At 40.8% G+C, this 14,438-nt stretch overlaps 2 protein-coding genes across 2 annotated transcripts; both read right to left on the reverse strand.

The window, feature by feature from the left end:
- Window positions 1–4,309: 4,309 nt before the first annotated feature.
- LOC126398728 (uncharacterized) lies at window positions 4,310–9,424 on the reverse strand. The gene is made up of 9 exons (XM_050058288.1): window positions 9,271–9,424; window positions 8,659–8,982; window positions 8,238–8,516; window positions 8,014–8,100; window positions 7,789–7,917; window positions 7,675–7,703; window positions 5,954–6,010; window positions 5,607–5,675; window positions 4,310–4,884 (listed from the first exon to the last, which is right to left on the reverse strand). Exons 1-9 carry the CDS (start codon window positions 9,329–9,331, stop codon window positions 4,786–4,788), a joined length of 1,134 nt encoding a protein of 377 aa, XP_049914245.1. The 5' UTR covers window positions 9,332–9,424; the 3' UTR covers window positions 4,310–4,785.
- A 155-nt stretch (window positions 9,425–9,579) lies between these two features.
- On the reverse strand, window positions 9,580–14,438 carry LOC126399183 (uncharacterized). Its single transcript, XM_050059024.1, has 9 exons — window positions 14,426–14,438; window positions 13,708–14,028; window positions 13,287–13,565; window positions 13,093–13,155; window positions 11,240–11,326; window positions 11,126–11,154; window positions 10,762–10,818; window positions 10,324–10,392; window positions 9,580–10,162 (listed from the first exon to the last, which is right to left on the reverse strand). Exons 1-9 carry the CDS (start codon window positions 14,436–14,438, stop codon window positions 10,034–10,036), a joined length of 1,047 nt encoding a protein of 348 aa, XP_049914981.1. The 3' UTR covers window positions 9,580–10,033.

Raw genomic sequence — 14,438 nt, forward strand, 5'->3', positions numbered from 1 at the left:
TGATCTTAAAGATGAAGCACTCCTTTTTGACACTTCCTCCTCCCCACTCCCATGCTTCCTCCATGACTGATTTTGCTGGATTCTCCCCTTTACATCCCCTTAGTTTATTTATGTACTGCATTGCCAGCTTTGTCCTCCGAATTCCCAGTGGCGTCTCTTCCATTTCAACCAGTAAGGCCGGGATTGGGGTGGTGCGGAGGGCCCCACAGCACACCCTCAATGCTTTTGCTTGCACTACATCAAGACACTTTAGAGCTGTTTTGGCTGCTGTACCATAGCACAGACATCCATAATCTAGTCTTGATCTTATCATTGCTCTATATATAAGTATTTGCGTGTCTCGGCCAGCGCCCCAAGTACTTACAGAGAGAGACCTCATCACATTAATAACCTTTTCACATTTACCTACAATACTGTCAATATGTTTTCCCCATGTGAGCCTTTCATCAAAATGTACTCCCAAGAATTTAAATACTTTTACCCTCTCAATTGCCTGTCCATACATAGATAAACCTTGACATTCAGTTTTCTTATTACCAAACACAGCATATTTTGTTTTTTCTACTGATATCTTAAAGCCCCACCTGCTTCCCCAGTCAATTATTTTATTTATCGCTCCTTGCATTCTCTCAGTTAAGTGTTTTATGTTCCTCCCGCTTTTCCACACTGCTCCATCATCTGCGAACAGAGAGAGACCAAACCCAGGCCCAATATCTTTAAAAATGTCATTAATCATAATATTGAATAGTAGTGGACTAATTACGCTTCCCTGTGGTGTTCCATTCTCAATGCCTGTGCCGCTAGATAGAGCCCCTCCCACCCTCACCTGTATTTCCCTGTTCTTAAGAAAGTCCTGGATCCAGTTTAGTAAGCGTCCTCGTATTCCTGCATCATACAATTTCACAATTAGCCCCTCCTTCCACAACATATCATAAGCTTTTTCGATATCTAAAAACATTGCTATCAGTCCCTCTTTTTTTACCATGGCCTTCTCTATATCAGACTCAAGTGAAAGCACGGTCCATGGTGCTCCTACCTCTACGAAACCCACTTTGCTTTGGAGTGAACCACCCCTCCTTCTCCAATTTATACGTTAACCTATCAGTCACCATTCTCTCCATTATTTTGCATATTACTGCAGTAAGTGCAATAGGTCTGTACGACCCTGGCTTCGCAGCATCTTTCCCCGGTTTTAAAATTGGGACCACTACTGCTTGCTTCCAGGCTGCAGGAAGAATTCCTTCCTTCCATATGTTGTTAATGAGAGCAAGTGTTTCCTCCAACACTAACACTCCTAAATTCTTAAATATTTCATAGCTTAACCCATCTTTTCCTGGTGCTGTCCTTCCCCCATTCTTTATAGCTTTGCACAGCTCTGTCATTGAGAAGTACAAATTGACAGCATCAGTATTATCATCATCCACTTTGAGTTTGAATATGTGGTGTCTCAATGTCTCATTCCTTTTCCTTATACCCTCCTCCCCAATGTTCGTACCACTATGGACAGCCTTAAACTTATTTTCACACATCTTTGCTTTCTCTACATCACTTGTAGCAACCACCCCTTCCTCCTCTAACACTGGCATTCTCTTCTGCCTCACTACCCCTGACATTCGGTGAACTGCTGCCCATACTTCTCCCACTGAAGTGTCTACCCCTAACCCTCCACAGTACTTCCTCCAGCACTCCTTTTTTGCAGACTCTCTTCTTGCCTTAGCTCTCAACCTTTTATACTCTATCATATTACTCTTTGTCGGGCCCTTTCTCAGTGCTCTATATGCTCGAGTCCTACCTCTGACTGCTTTATCACATTCTTTATTCCACCATGGGATGCTTACTTTTGCAGTGGGGTTTTTCTTAATAGGGATACACTCATATGCTTTATGCAATAGCATTTCACAAAGACTATTACTCCACTCATCTATTGTTCCTTCCCCCTTTACACTATCAAGGGCCTGACCAAACTTCTCTGCAAATGTCTTCCAGTCTGCCTTGCTGTAGTCAAAATAACCTGGCCTCATCTGCTCTTAAATTAACAATGTTTTCCCAAATCTCAACAAAATAGGAAAGTGATCACTGCCCAATGTGTACCTGTCCATGGAATCCCATTCTCCCACCCTTGCCCACTCAATAGATGCTAGAGCTAAGTCTATGCATGACACTGCCCCTGTTCTTATCTCAAACCTAGTAGGCCTGCCATCATTCACACATACCAACCCATACCTGTCCATAAATTCCTCCACAGTGCTCCTGTTACCATCTCTTACCCACAGAGGGTTGTGTGCATTAATGTCACTGAGCCAGATGACCGGCTCCCCTATTTGCTCCATAACCTCTTCCATTTCACTTATATTAATTGGCAAGCATGGATTATAGAAATTCACAATATTCACCCATCTATCCTTCTCCCACACCCTTATTACAACACACTCTAGTGAAGACTTGATACTGTACATCTGACCTTACGGACGTTGCACATCCCCCTCCTGACTTCTCATGTCTATCCTGTCCGATACTTTCATATTCCGGCACCACAAAGTCTAAACAAGGCTTAAGCCAAGTCTCCTGAATACACAGCATCTCTGGTTTATCTTTAAATGCGTCCACAAATCTTTTAAGTTCCTGCCCATTTGCAATTAAACTTCTTGCATTCCACTGCAATATGTAAAACATTAGCAGGCTAATCATCATCATCACCATCCTCATGTGCGTCCATGCTTCCCTCTTCATAGTATTCACTTCTGTCTGTACTCTTTCTTTCCCTTCCTGCAGCTCTTTCCCTCTCTTGTGTTTCCACCTTCTGTCTCATGAACGTGTGTAACTGCTCTGGGCCTACTTGCACCTCCTCAAGGAACCTTTCCGCTGCATCTATCACTACTTTGATCATATCTGACCTCCTCGTTTGGTTCTTAGCTGCCCACAGAACATCTACTATAAATGCTTTCTTCATTGCCTGCGCTGCCTCTTCCTCCACCACTGGTTTAGCATAGAGAGCCCTTGCCCCCCTCTCTTCGGACAACTTGAGGGGGTTTAAGCCTTTATCACTCCTATCCTTAAACTTAACCACAAACTTGAATCCACCCTCGTCTCCCGGCCTCGGCTTCTTCCTCAAATTTTTGTCTCTCACCTCACCCTCACTGTCATTGTCCGACCTATCCCTTTTGTTCTCCCTTTCTATCAGCTGTTGGCTTACACATCAAGGATTTCAGCAGCAAGGATTGACAAACAAGTTTGAATTTTCGCTCTCACACAACCGTCTCGACATCACCCTCCTCCTCTCCTTCCTTTCGCCTCTGTCCACTGTGCCTTAGGTACAGTTACAGTACTTATATAGTACTTGCTATACTTACTTTGCGGAGTGAGATTTTAAAAATCTATAATGAGCATATAAAATACAATTAATTGTTGCACAGTAAATTAACACGTCCAACTCTATACAAAATTGGTGGATTTTGCTCCACCACAACTAACATAAAAGTGTTGCTTATGGTATGTTAATGCATCAATAAAAGAATCCATTAGTAAAATATATAATAATGTTCCTGTAACTAACATTTTGCCTACATATGTTCTGTTACTTAGGTTAAACTTTTACTTGTAAGTAAATGTCTACTGTTGTTTTAGTGGAGTATTACATTGTGGTTTTGCTTCTCTGACTTAAATAAATGATACTTCCTCCCTCACTGCCAAATTTAGCCTAAATAACTGGTATGCAAGGGCATAGGTTTCGTTTCAGCACTGGTGGAGACACATATGAAACACATTTCCTGTATTCTGGTTAAGTTGTGCCTTTTCTACATTAGTTTATTGTGTAAATGTCTTTAATTTGTCAAAAATAAAAGTCCTCTGCTGCTTTCATGTGTCTATAGGGGGCACAAATGCACATGCTCTAATGACTGAGGGAGATGTGTCCCCTTGCATCCCCTCTGAAATCTACACCTATGCTTGTACACATTAACTCTGTGCTGCAAACTTTTATGGTATTTAACCAATAGGTGGCACTACAGCAGCATTAGGCATTTAACTGACCATTACAACTCAGTTTTGCACGAGATCCTTGTGCCAAAACCCAGTTATTCCATGACCTTAACCATTGTGCATCTCTGCTTCTCTTTCCTCTGCTGTTCTTAAACTTTTAAGATTGCTGCACTTCTTGTTTCTTAAATTGTCTACTTCCTGTGATCAGTGTCACTTCCTCATTATTACTCTCATCCTTTTTAATTCTTATGTGCACATCTTCATATGATTCAAAGTTACTTATGGAATTTCCACAATTGTCATTCAACCAGTTTTTTAAACCTCGTTTCAGTTTACTTTGAGTACTTTAATAAAATGAGACATAAATGTTCAGATAATTAGGCTACATATCAAACAATAACAGATGAAAATATGAAAATAAAGAAAAACAACATGAGAAAACACATAAAATTGCCCAACATGGATAAATTATTGCATATAAAATAATTATAGGAAATACATGTAATTGAAACAAAAACATTGCCATATATATATTCTATACACTATAAAATAAGACCATGCACTGAGCACAATAAAGTGCACGACAGCTAGTTCATCAAGCAAAATGTGTCATATATTATGCTCATTTACATTTTAAGCAACCACATGTTGAGTTATTACCTCCCTTTTAACATTGCACCACTAGTTAACTACATCTATTTCTGTACAGGACGTTATTTACAATGATCCACACTGAAAATGATCATTTGAAAATAAATATTAACGGAGATTAGAAAAGACCTGATGACATGAGTTTCTTTTGTTCGATTAGTTGATGGTAGCGTAGAGGCTGTTGGGATCAGCAGAGGAAGCTTTCACAGTGGTATAGGTCACTGCATCGTCATCGCCATCATATTTACTCCGAACCTGACAGGAAACAATACAATGTAAAATACACAACAGGACATGGCATAGTCTAACCCATCACAGTAATGCACTATGACACTATAAAAGATGACAGTGCAAACAGCAATGGCCTACTGGGCAAAGGCTCAGGCGCCTAAAGTGTCAGGGGGTCCCCTGGTGTCTTCACCTGCTAAATGTCCCTGTAATTAACAGGTAGCAACCAGGAAGAGACTCAACATGACCACAAAGAAATGCAAGGAACTACAAAGAGACACACAACTACTCCAGTGAGACACAAACCAACTCCAAAGAGACACAAAATGACTTCAAAGAGATGCAAAGGACTTACAGAGACATAAAATGACTATGATGAGACACAATACAACATCAGAGGGAAATAAATAACAAAATGACCTCAAAGAGACATAAAACCACAAGAAATGCTGACAGCTACAAGAGATGCAAAACAACAACAACAAAAAGAAGCAAAACCAGCACAAAGTCTGTGTCTTGCTGCTACAGGAGAGGTGGTGGGGCCTTTTGCATGTCTGTGCCCAGGGGCCTGTTGTCTTATAATGTGCCCATGAGTGCAAAGAAGCATTAATGAACCATACAACGCAACATACAAGACAGAAGAAGCACAATAAAACACAGCACACAATGTTATACAGTTCAACATATTTTTTTTAATTTACATTTTAAATTTTTTTTTTTAACATTACAAGTAAAGCCAATGAGCTCACCTGGGCTTTACTGTTGGTTTTCTTGGTGTAGCTGACGGAGGCGTAGGAAACACCATCTTCAGGATCAGCCTGCACAGAGGAGACAACATTTGAAATTCTATTACTTTAAAGTCACGTTACATATCTTTCAAAATGTCTCAAAATGTTGTTTTGTGATGGTGGTTTGGCCTCTGGTTGTACAACCCAACATGCCACCCATGTTCTCTTCTGCTGTCGTCCAGTTGCATCATTGAACTTCCCTTTTTATCTTTGTTGCACATTCTCACACTCTCGATATAAATATCTCAGAGGACAAACCCATTTCACTGAGTGTAACTTTGTACTGGGTGTGTGGTGTGTGATCTTACCGTGTCCTGGCTGGGTTCTGGAGCAGCCTGAGCCACTGCAGGGTTTGAAGTCAGCCCCTGGACAATGAATAATGTCAGTGTGCATGCTGTCGGGTGGTCACAATACAAACAACACATGTGGCATGTATATAATGCATATGTGCAGCTTTCAGCTAATGTGATGGGAGTGTAAAAATATCTTCAAATCTACGACATCAGACTAGTGGCTAAATTAAAGTTGCCTTGCATGCAGTCCAATACATCACCACAAATATTCTATGAGGCTTACAATGTTCAATTTTTGTTGACACTGTGCAAGAGTGTCATCAGTTAAAGGTTACCTATAGTATCTTTCAACCTGGACCCTATTTTCCCATGTTTTTGTGTCTAAGTGACAAATGGAGACAACACTTCTTGTCCAGTATTGAGTGAGACCGCTGCAGCCAGCAGCAACACAGCATGTGTGCGCTGTCATTAACATCCACTAAAACGTATTGTTTTTACCAGTGACAGGCTCAGGCTGTTATTCTAAGTGTCTGACAACGTTATGGAAAGGATCCCTACAGAGGCCAACTTTTTTGTTGAAGAGTAAGATCCTATTTATTTAAACAGACACAGCCCCAACATCACTATTACCATACCCACCAGACTCCATTTAAATAAACAATAATTTTCGTGTGAATAGAGCCAGCATGTTTTTACATCTGACTGGCTCGATCTAACAGTTTATTTAAACCAAACCTGAGTTCAGTCAGGACCACTTTTGTCAAAGAAAACTTTATTTCCATTTGCAGTATTATATTTGGCGGTATGGCTCTGTTCTGGGGCCCCTCTGCCTTTCCTCTGGCTTATGCAGAAAGCCTCTTCCACGTGCCTTTGTGGAAACCATAAGGCAGAGAAAGCACACCTCTTCGCCCTTCCGTGTGCAAATGAGGAAAGCCTGAGGCAGAGAGAGCACACCTCCCTGCCCTTCCATGCGCCTACATGGAAAGCCTAAGGAGAGCAGCAGCAAAGACCCCTTGGGAACAGAACAGAGCAGCATCAATGACAAACAGAAATGACATTGATAAGTCAGACACAGCATGAAAAGGAGGAGCTGGGGTGGAGGCGGTTGCAAAGCAGCTTGCAGAGGAAGCAGCAGCAGTAAGCAGACCAGAGCAGTTTAAATAGGACGCCCTGAATGAGATTCACCAATTGGTTGCATAGGAAGGAATCATGTGATCTATCAGCTGACTCCCTTCCATCAATCAGTTGCTCCATCAGTTGATTGGCTGTTTGAGATCAGCTGATGTAGCTGGGATGTGAGCTGAGCTTAAAATTGTGTCCTGCCTGAACTAACACTATGCTCAATTTGGCTTTTGTTGGAACAGTGAAAAGATGAACTAAGACGTTTTTTGTGAGTTTCATTTTGTTTCTGTTGACTTTGAATGACGTTTCTTTTATGATGATAAAATTTCTATTTATTGAAATGGACTCTGGTGGGTTAGGCAGTACCGATTTCAGGCTTGTTTTTGGTCAAACAAAAAGGTTCTTACTCTTTAACAAAAAGGTCAACAACTTGGGAAAATAGTGTCCAGGTTGGAAAACACTCAAGTTAACCTGTAATCCCTCTCAATCACTTTCGTGATCTTTGCTGCTGAAACCACTTAGTTTTAAGACAACACAATGAGTAATGTTTATCTCATCTTGTCATTTCTCAGATAGAGTCAAAGTGTATAGTGAAGATCAGGTTTTAAACTCACAATAGTGTCACTCATCTGTGTTTTGTTCCCTGAAAAGACAAAATATGAGATTAATAAAAGCTTCAACAGAGAAAATCCAGTTTCATTAAAACTTGTTTCTATCTGTTCTCTCACCTTTAGTTCTCCTCCATACGATGATTGCCACAATGAGCATTAAGAGTGCTGCTAAAGCCACAGCCACAATGATGTACACCCACGAGTCTGCAAAGATAATAAACGGCAGTTTGGCTGCAGCTGCCTGTTCTGTTCAAAACCCGGTCGCTTATTACATGTACACTGCTCAAAAAAGTCTGCAATTAAAAAAAACCATAAAGATATATAAAAATGTTGAGACACTACCTTGTCGTTTTGATGAAGCATCATTGGTACCTGCTTTTATGCTGTTTCCAGTTGTTTTTGTTGTTGATTCTGTTGTTGTGTCCTCACCTGAACAGATGAACACATCTCAACAAACTGTTGTGATGTGATATTAAAACCAGAAATCCATAAAATACACATATTTTAGGTGACTACGTACATCAGTTTTACGTGACTTTAAATATCTTTCAAGTTCATGTTCTCACCTGGTTTCTCACTTGAGGATTGAGATCTGAAGGGAAACACCTGCACTCTGTCACCATCAGTCACTTCACATGTAAATATCTTATATCTTGATGTGTAAATGTGGAGAGAAGTCAGAAAGGTCACAGAGGCAGAGCAGGGAGACTGTGATGTCTTTATGTCCTTGTTGTCTTTATCCACATCTTGACCCTGAAACAGCCACTTCACTGTGTGTGTACATCGTTCATATGTCCTCACAGAGCAGTGTAATGTCACCTCATCAGTGTCGTTATGTTCAGTCACTGGTGAAGATGGAGATATTGTGAGAGAAAGACAACAAGAGTAAAATGAACTTCATCACTGTAATCATAATTATTGTAATGTTTCAGTATATTGTTCTAACAAGACAGTTTGAGCTGAAAACATTATGATGGAAATACTCACTGGTAACAACAGACAGATGAACCACAGCATCTTGACCTTGTTGTATTGTTGATCTGAACTGTCTGCAGCTGTAACGTCCAACATCTTCATCTGTGACCTTCTTTATAACCAGAGAACAGTTCTCTGTAACACTCAGTCTGTCTGATTTAGCTTCTTCAGCAATCTTCCCAAGATCAACCAGCACTACTGTCTGTGTGCTTCTTGATGTACTGAAGAGCCATACGGTACTGTCACAGTTATTCTGATCATGTATCACATTTTCACAAGACAAAGTGACGTCATCTCCAACTCTAAAAGTGAGGGAGCGGAAAAGCTGTCCAGCTGCTGAGAAGATGAGAGAAAATATGAAGAATAAAGAGAATGAAATAATAAATAAATATATGAATATTAATGTCAGTGTGAAGATAATTTTAGATACAACAAAAGTTTGCATACGTGCCTCATCATTTTCCAAGAGTTCACTAAACTCACTATTCACCTCTCTGGAAACCAAACAGACTACTTGTGTCTCTTGGTTAAATGAAGGTTAGATAATGAAGTAACATTAATGATATCTATAAATAGCTTTTGAGAAATGTTTCTGTCATTCATATATGTTTTATGAATCCTTACCTGTAAACTGAAGCATCAGTATCAGAAATAAAGACATTTTAATCCATCTGAATTCAGCCATCGTGCCTCTCTGTCTCTCTCTGCTTCTTCTACCTGTAAGTCTCTGAAGGAGTTGCTTTTGAAAAACAAATTTTGTAACTACTTCCTCTAATTACTAAAGTGTCACTTCCTCATCATAGCCATCGTCCTTCTTTTCACACTGACCTGATGTATCCTAAATTAACACCAGCGACAGTTTAAAACAGTTTCCTCTCATTCAGTTTTTTAACTCGACTCTCAAAAGTGACTCAGTCAAGATGTTTCTTACTGTTAGCTTGCTTTACTTACTTTGATACCATGAAATAAAAGATAAACTGAACACAGATACAGACACATTAAAGTGTCTGACAGCACATATTAACATGTAGTATCAACACTTCCATTTCCAGCAGCCATGTCATGTTGGATTATTGTGCTACTACTTCACCTACTGCGCCCCCTTATGGACAAAATAACAGCAATACACTCTGAAAATGCTATGAAGTATATATGTATATATGTACATATAAACATATATATCACTTTCACACTGACAAGGGCAAACAATGATCTTAAATATATATAAAAATTCCTCACAAAACCCAGTTATAGAACAATGTGCACACATCTCCTGACCAAGAGCCAATCATTTGTTTATCCCATATAAATGTCTTTCTTCCATATCAAGCAACCAGTCAGTGTAAAATAACTGTAATGATATGAGCTGTAACTAAACTGTGCTCTCTTATTTGTTTGGTTTGTTGATGGTAGCGTAGAGGTTAGTGAGATCAGCAGAGGCTCCAGCAGAAGAAGAAGAAGAAGGAGCTTTCACAGTGCTGTAGGTCACTGCATCATCTTCATCTTTAAACAAAACCTGGAAAACAAAAGACAAACACATTAATAACACAACATGAGTTTACAGAATAGTTCAAGTAAATGCAACATAATGATATCCAGGACCACATAAACACAACACAATGCTCAGCAATGAAACAACATCAGTATATCACCAGTGTAACCAGTCAGACAGCTCACCTGGGCTTTACTGTTGGTCTTCTTGGTGTAGCTGATGGAGGCGTAGGAAACACCATCTTCAGGATCAGCCTGCACAGAGGAGACAACATAATGGCCGCTCAGTAACATGTGGACTTGAATTCACTCACACTTTTTTGTCACAGTCAACATTTTAAATTCCATTACTTTAAAGTCACGTTACATATCTTTCAAAATGTCTCAAAATGTTGTTTTGTGATGGTGGTTTAGCCTCTGGTTTTACAACCCACATGCCACCCATGTTCTCTTCTGCTGTCGTCCAGGTGCATCATTGAACTTCCCTTTTTATCTTTGTTGCACATTCTCACACTCTCGATATAAATATCTCAGTGTTGCACATTCTCACACTCTCGATATAAATATCTCAGAGGACAAACCCATTTCACTGAGTGTAACTTTGTACTGGGTGTGTGATCTCACCGTGTCCTGGCTGGGTTCTGGAGCAGCCTGAGTCACTGCAGGGTTTGAAGTCAGCCCCTGGACAATGAATAATGTCAGTGTGCATGCTGTCGGGTGGTCGCCCCTGGACAATGAATAATGTCAGTGTGCATGCTGTCGGGTGGTCACAATACAAACAATGTGGCATGTATATAATGCATATGTGCAGCTTTCAGCTAATGTGGTGGGAGTGTAAAAATATCTTCAAATCCACTACACCAGACCAGTGGATACATTCAATTTGCCTTAAGATGCAAATTGCTGTTCCCAGCAGTCACTTAGACACAACAACCTGGGAAAATAGCGTCCAGGTTGGAAAATACTCAAGTTCAGGTTTTAAACTCACAATAGTGTCACTCATCTGTGTTTTGTTCCCTGAAAAGACAAAATATGAGATTAATAAAAGCTTCAACAGAGAAAATCCAGTTTCATTAAAACTTGTTTCTATCTGTTCTCTCACCTTTAGTTCTCCTCCATACGATGATTGCCACAATGAGTATTAAGAGTGCTACTAAAGCCACAGCCACAATGATGTACACCCACGAGTCTGCAAAGATAATAAACAAAGCCACAGCCACAATGATGTACACCCACGAGTCTGCAAAGATAATAAACGTCAGTTTGGCTGCAGCTGCCTGTTCTGTTCAAAACCCGGTCGCTTATTACATGTACACTGCTCAAAAAATGAAGGGAACACTTAATGGTCACAGTGTAACACCAAGTCAGTTAAACTACAGGGATATCAATCTGTGCATTTAGGAAGCACAAGTGATTGTGAATCAGTTTCAGCTGCTTTGGTGCAAATGAAAGTGACAACAGGTGCAATGGAGAGGCAAAAGCAAGACAACCCCCAAAAAGGGAATGGTTTTACATGTGGTGGCCACAGACAGTTGCTCTCTCCTTATCCTTCCTGACTGATTCTTCTCTAGTTTTGTGTCCTGCTCGTGTCCTTGTCACTACTGGGAGCATGAGGTGGTACCTGCAGCCCAATCAGGGTGCACAGGTAGTCCAGCTCCAGGATGGCACATCCATATGTGTGGTCACAAGAAGGTTTGCTGTGTCTCCCTGCACAGTCTCAAGCATGGAGGAGATATCAGACGACCAGCTGTTACAGGAGGAGAGCTGGACAGGGTCGTAAGGGGGAAAACAGCCCAGCAGCAGGACCAGTATCTGCTCCTTTGTGTGAGGAGGAACAGGAGGAGCACTGCCAGAGCCCTACAAAATGACCTCCAGCAGGCTACTGGTGTGCATGTTTCTGAGCAAACTGTCAGAAACAGACTCCATGAGGGCGGCTCGAGGGCCTGACGTCCTCTAGTGGGACCTGGACTCACAGCCCAGCACTGTGCAGCTCAACTGGCATATGCCAGAGAAGACTAGAAATGGCAGGTCTGCCATCAGCGCCCTGTTCTCTTCACAGATGAGAGCAGGCATACTGAGCATGTGACAGGCATGAGAGAGTCTGGAGGCATCTTGGTGAACGTTATGCTGCCCGTATCATCATCCGGCATGACTGGTTTGGCGGTGGATCAGTGATGGTCTGGGGAGGCATATCCTTGGAGGGTCGCACAGACCTCCATGTCATAGCCAACAGCACCCTGACTGCTGTTAGGTACCAGGATGAGTCAGACCTTACGGTGGTGCAGAGGGCCCTGGGTTCCACCTGGTGCAGGACAATGCCGGGCCTCATGTCACCAGAGTGTGTAGGCAGTTCCTGGATGCTAAAGGCATTGATGCCATTGTCTGGCCCTCTCGTTCCCCTGACCTAAATCCAACTGAGCACCTATGGAATGTCATATATCGGTGCATCTGACACCGCCGAGTATGTGATAAAATTCACACAAGTTGGATCAGCCTGTGATTTCAATTTTTTACTTGGATTTTTGTTGTGATTATGAATCCAGCCCTCAGTGGGTTGATGATTTTGGTTTCCACTGACTGTTGTTGTGTCATTTTGTTCTCAACAAATTATACAAAATACATCAGTAAAGATTTTCAACTTGAATAATTCATTCATCAAGATCTGATGTGTCATTTAAGTGCTCCCTTAATTCTTTTGAGTAGTGTAGGTGTGTAAACATTCAATTGATAGTTTTTACTGAGTCAAACAATAACTTTTGGGACAAAAACTGCATCCAGTATCAACACAGTCCACAACTAGTTTGACAAAACAAACAACAGGCCCACTTAGTAGTTCTTCTAGAATTTCCAACCTCATTTTACAGTTGAGATGTGACTGAAAGCTTCACGAAACACATGAAGATACATAAATAGATGAAGTCACTATCTTTTACTTTGGTGAAGCATCATCGGTACCTGCTGTTGTGCTGTTTTCAGCTGTTGTTGATGCTGTTGTTGTTGCCGTTGTTGTGTCCTCACCTGAACAGATGAACACAACTCAAACTGTTGTGATGTAATATTCAAACTTCAAATACATAAAATAAACAAATATTTGAGGTGATTATTCTCATCAGTTTGAAGTGACTTTAAACAGCTCAACATGTTCTCACCTGGCTTCTCACCTGAGGATTGAGATCTGAAGGGAAACACCTGCACTCTGTCACCATCAGTCACTGCACATTTAAATATCTTATATCTTGATGTGTAAATGTAGAGAGAAGTCAGAAAGGTCACAGAGGCAGAGCAGAGAGACTGTGATGTCTTTATGTCCTTGTTGTCTTTATCCACATCTTGACCCTGAAACAGCCACTTCACTGTGTGTGTACATCGTTCATCTGTCCTTACAGAGCAGGTTAATGTCACCACATCAGTGTCCTTCTGTTCAGTCACTGGTGAAGATGGAGATATTGTGAGAGAAAGACAACAAGAGTAAAATGAACTTCATCACTGTAATCATAATTATTGTAATGTTTCAGTATATTGTTCTAACAAGACAGTTTGAGTTGAAAACATGATGATGGAAATACTCACTGGTAACAACAGACAGAATAACTGCAGAGGTTCTTTGCTCTGATGTTTCCTTACTGCAGGTGTACTGACCAGCATCTTCATCTGTGACCTTCTTTGTAACCAGAAAACATTTCTCTGTAACACTCAGTCTGTCTGATTTAGCTTTTTCAACAATCTGCCCACCACGAGCCAGAGCTACTGTTGGTGTGCTTCTTGATTTACTGAAGACCCATGTGGTACTGTCACAGTTATCCTGCCCGTCTGTTACATTTTCACAAGACAGAGTGATGTCATCTCCAACTCTGACAATGAAAGTGTGGAAAAACTGTCCGGTCACTGCTGCTGAGATGATGAGAGAGAAATATAAAGAAAAAAAACAGCAATAATGAAATTTATATTAATGTCAGTGTGAAGATAATTTTAGATACAACAAAAGTTTGCATATGTGCCTCATCATTTTCCAAGAGTTCACTAAACTCACTATTCACCTCTCTGGAAGCCAAAAAGACTTCTGAAGGTTATTTTTTTCCCTACCTGTAAACTGAAGCATCAGTATCAGAAATAAAGACATTTTAATCCATCTGAATTCAGCCATCGTGCCTCTCTGTCTCTCTCTGCTTCTTCTACCTGTAAGTCTCTGAACGAGTTGCTTTTGAAAGACAAATTTTGTAACGACTTCCTTCTTTTCTCTCACTGGTCACTTGTTGCCTTTATGTGGGCAGATGACATCAGCTTTTACCTCCCTCACTCAT

This window comes from Epinephelus moara, chromosome 12, assembly GCF_006386435.1.
Source record: "Epinephelus moara isolate mb chromosome 12, YSFRI_EMoa_1.0, whole genome shotgun sequence".
In the NCBI taxonomy this organism is placed as follows: Eukaryota; Metazoa; Chordata; class Actinopteri; order Perciformes; family Serranidae; genus Epinephelus; species Epinephelus moara.

Coding starts and splice junctions, on each gene's coding strand:
- LOC126398728 (XM_050058288.1), bottom strand. CDS start 9,331: ATGGCTGAATTCAGATGGATTAAAATGTCTTTATTTCTGATACTGATG. Junction 7,704..7,788: donor CGTATGGAGGAGAACTAAAG/GTGAGAGAACAG, acceptor TTGTCTTTTCAG/GGAACAAAACACAGATGAGT. Junction 5,676..5,953: donor CAGAACCCAGCCAGGACACG/GTAAGATCACAC, acceptor TCCTCTGTGCAG/GCTGATCCTGAAGATGGTGT.
- LOC126399183 (XM_050059024.1), bottom strand. Junction 10,819..11,125: donor CACAGATGAGTGACACTATT/GTGAGTTTAAAA, acceptor TTCATTGTCCAG/GGGCTGACTTCAAACCCTGC. Junction 10,393..10,761: donor CAGAACCCAGCCAGGACACG/GTGAGATCACAC, acceptor TCCTCTGTGCAG/GCTGATCCTGAAGATGGTGT.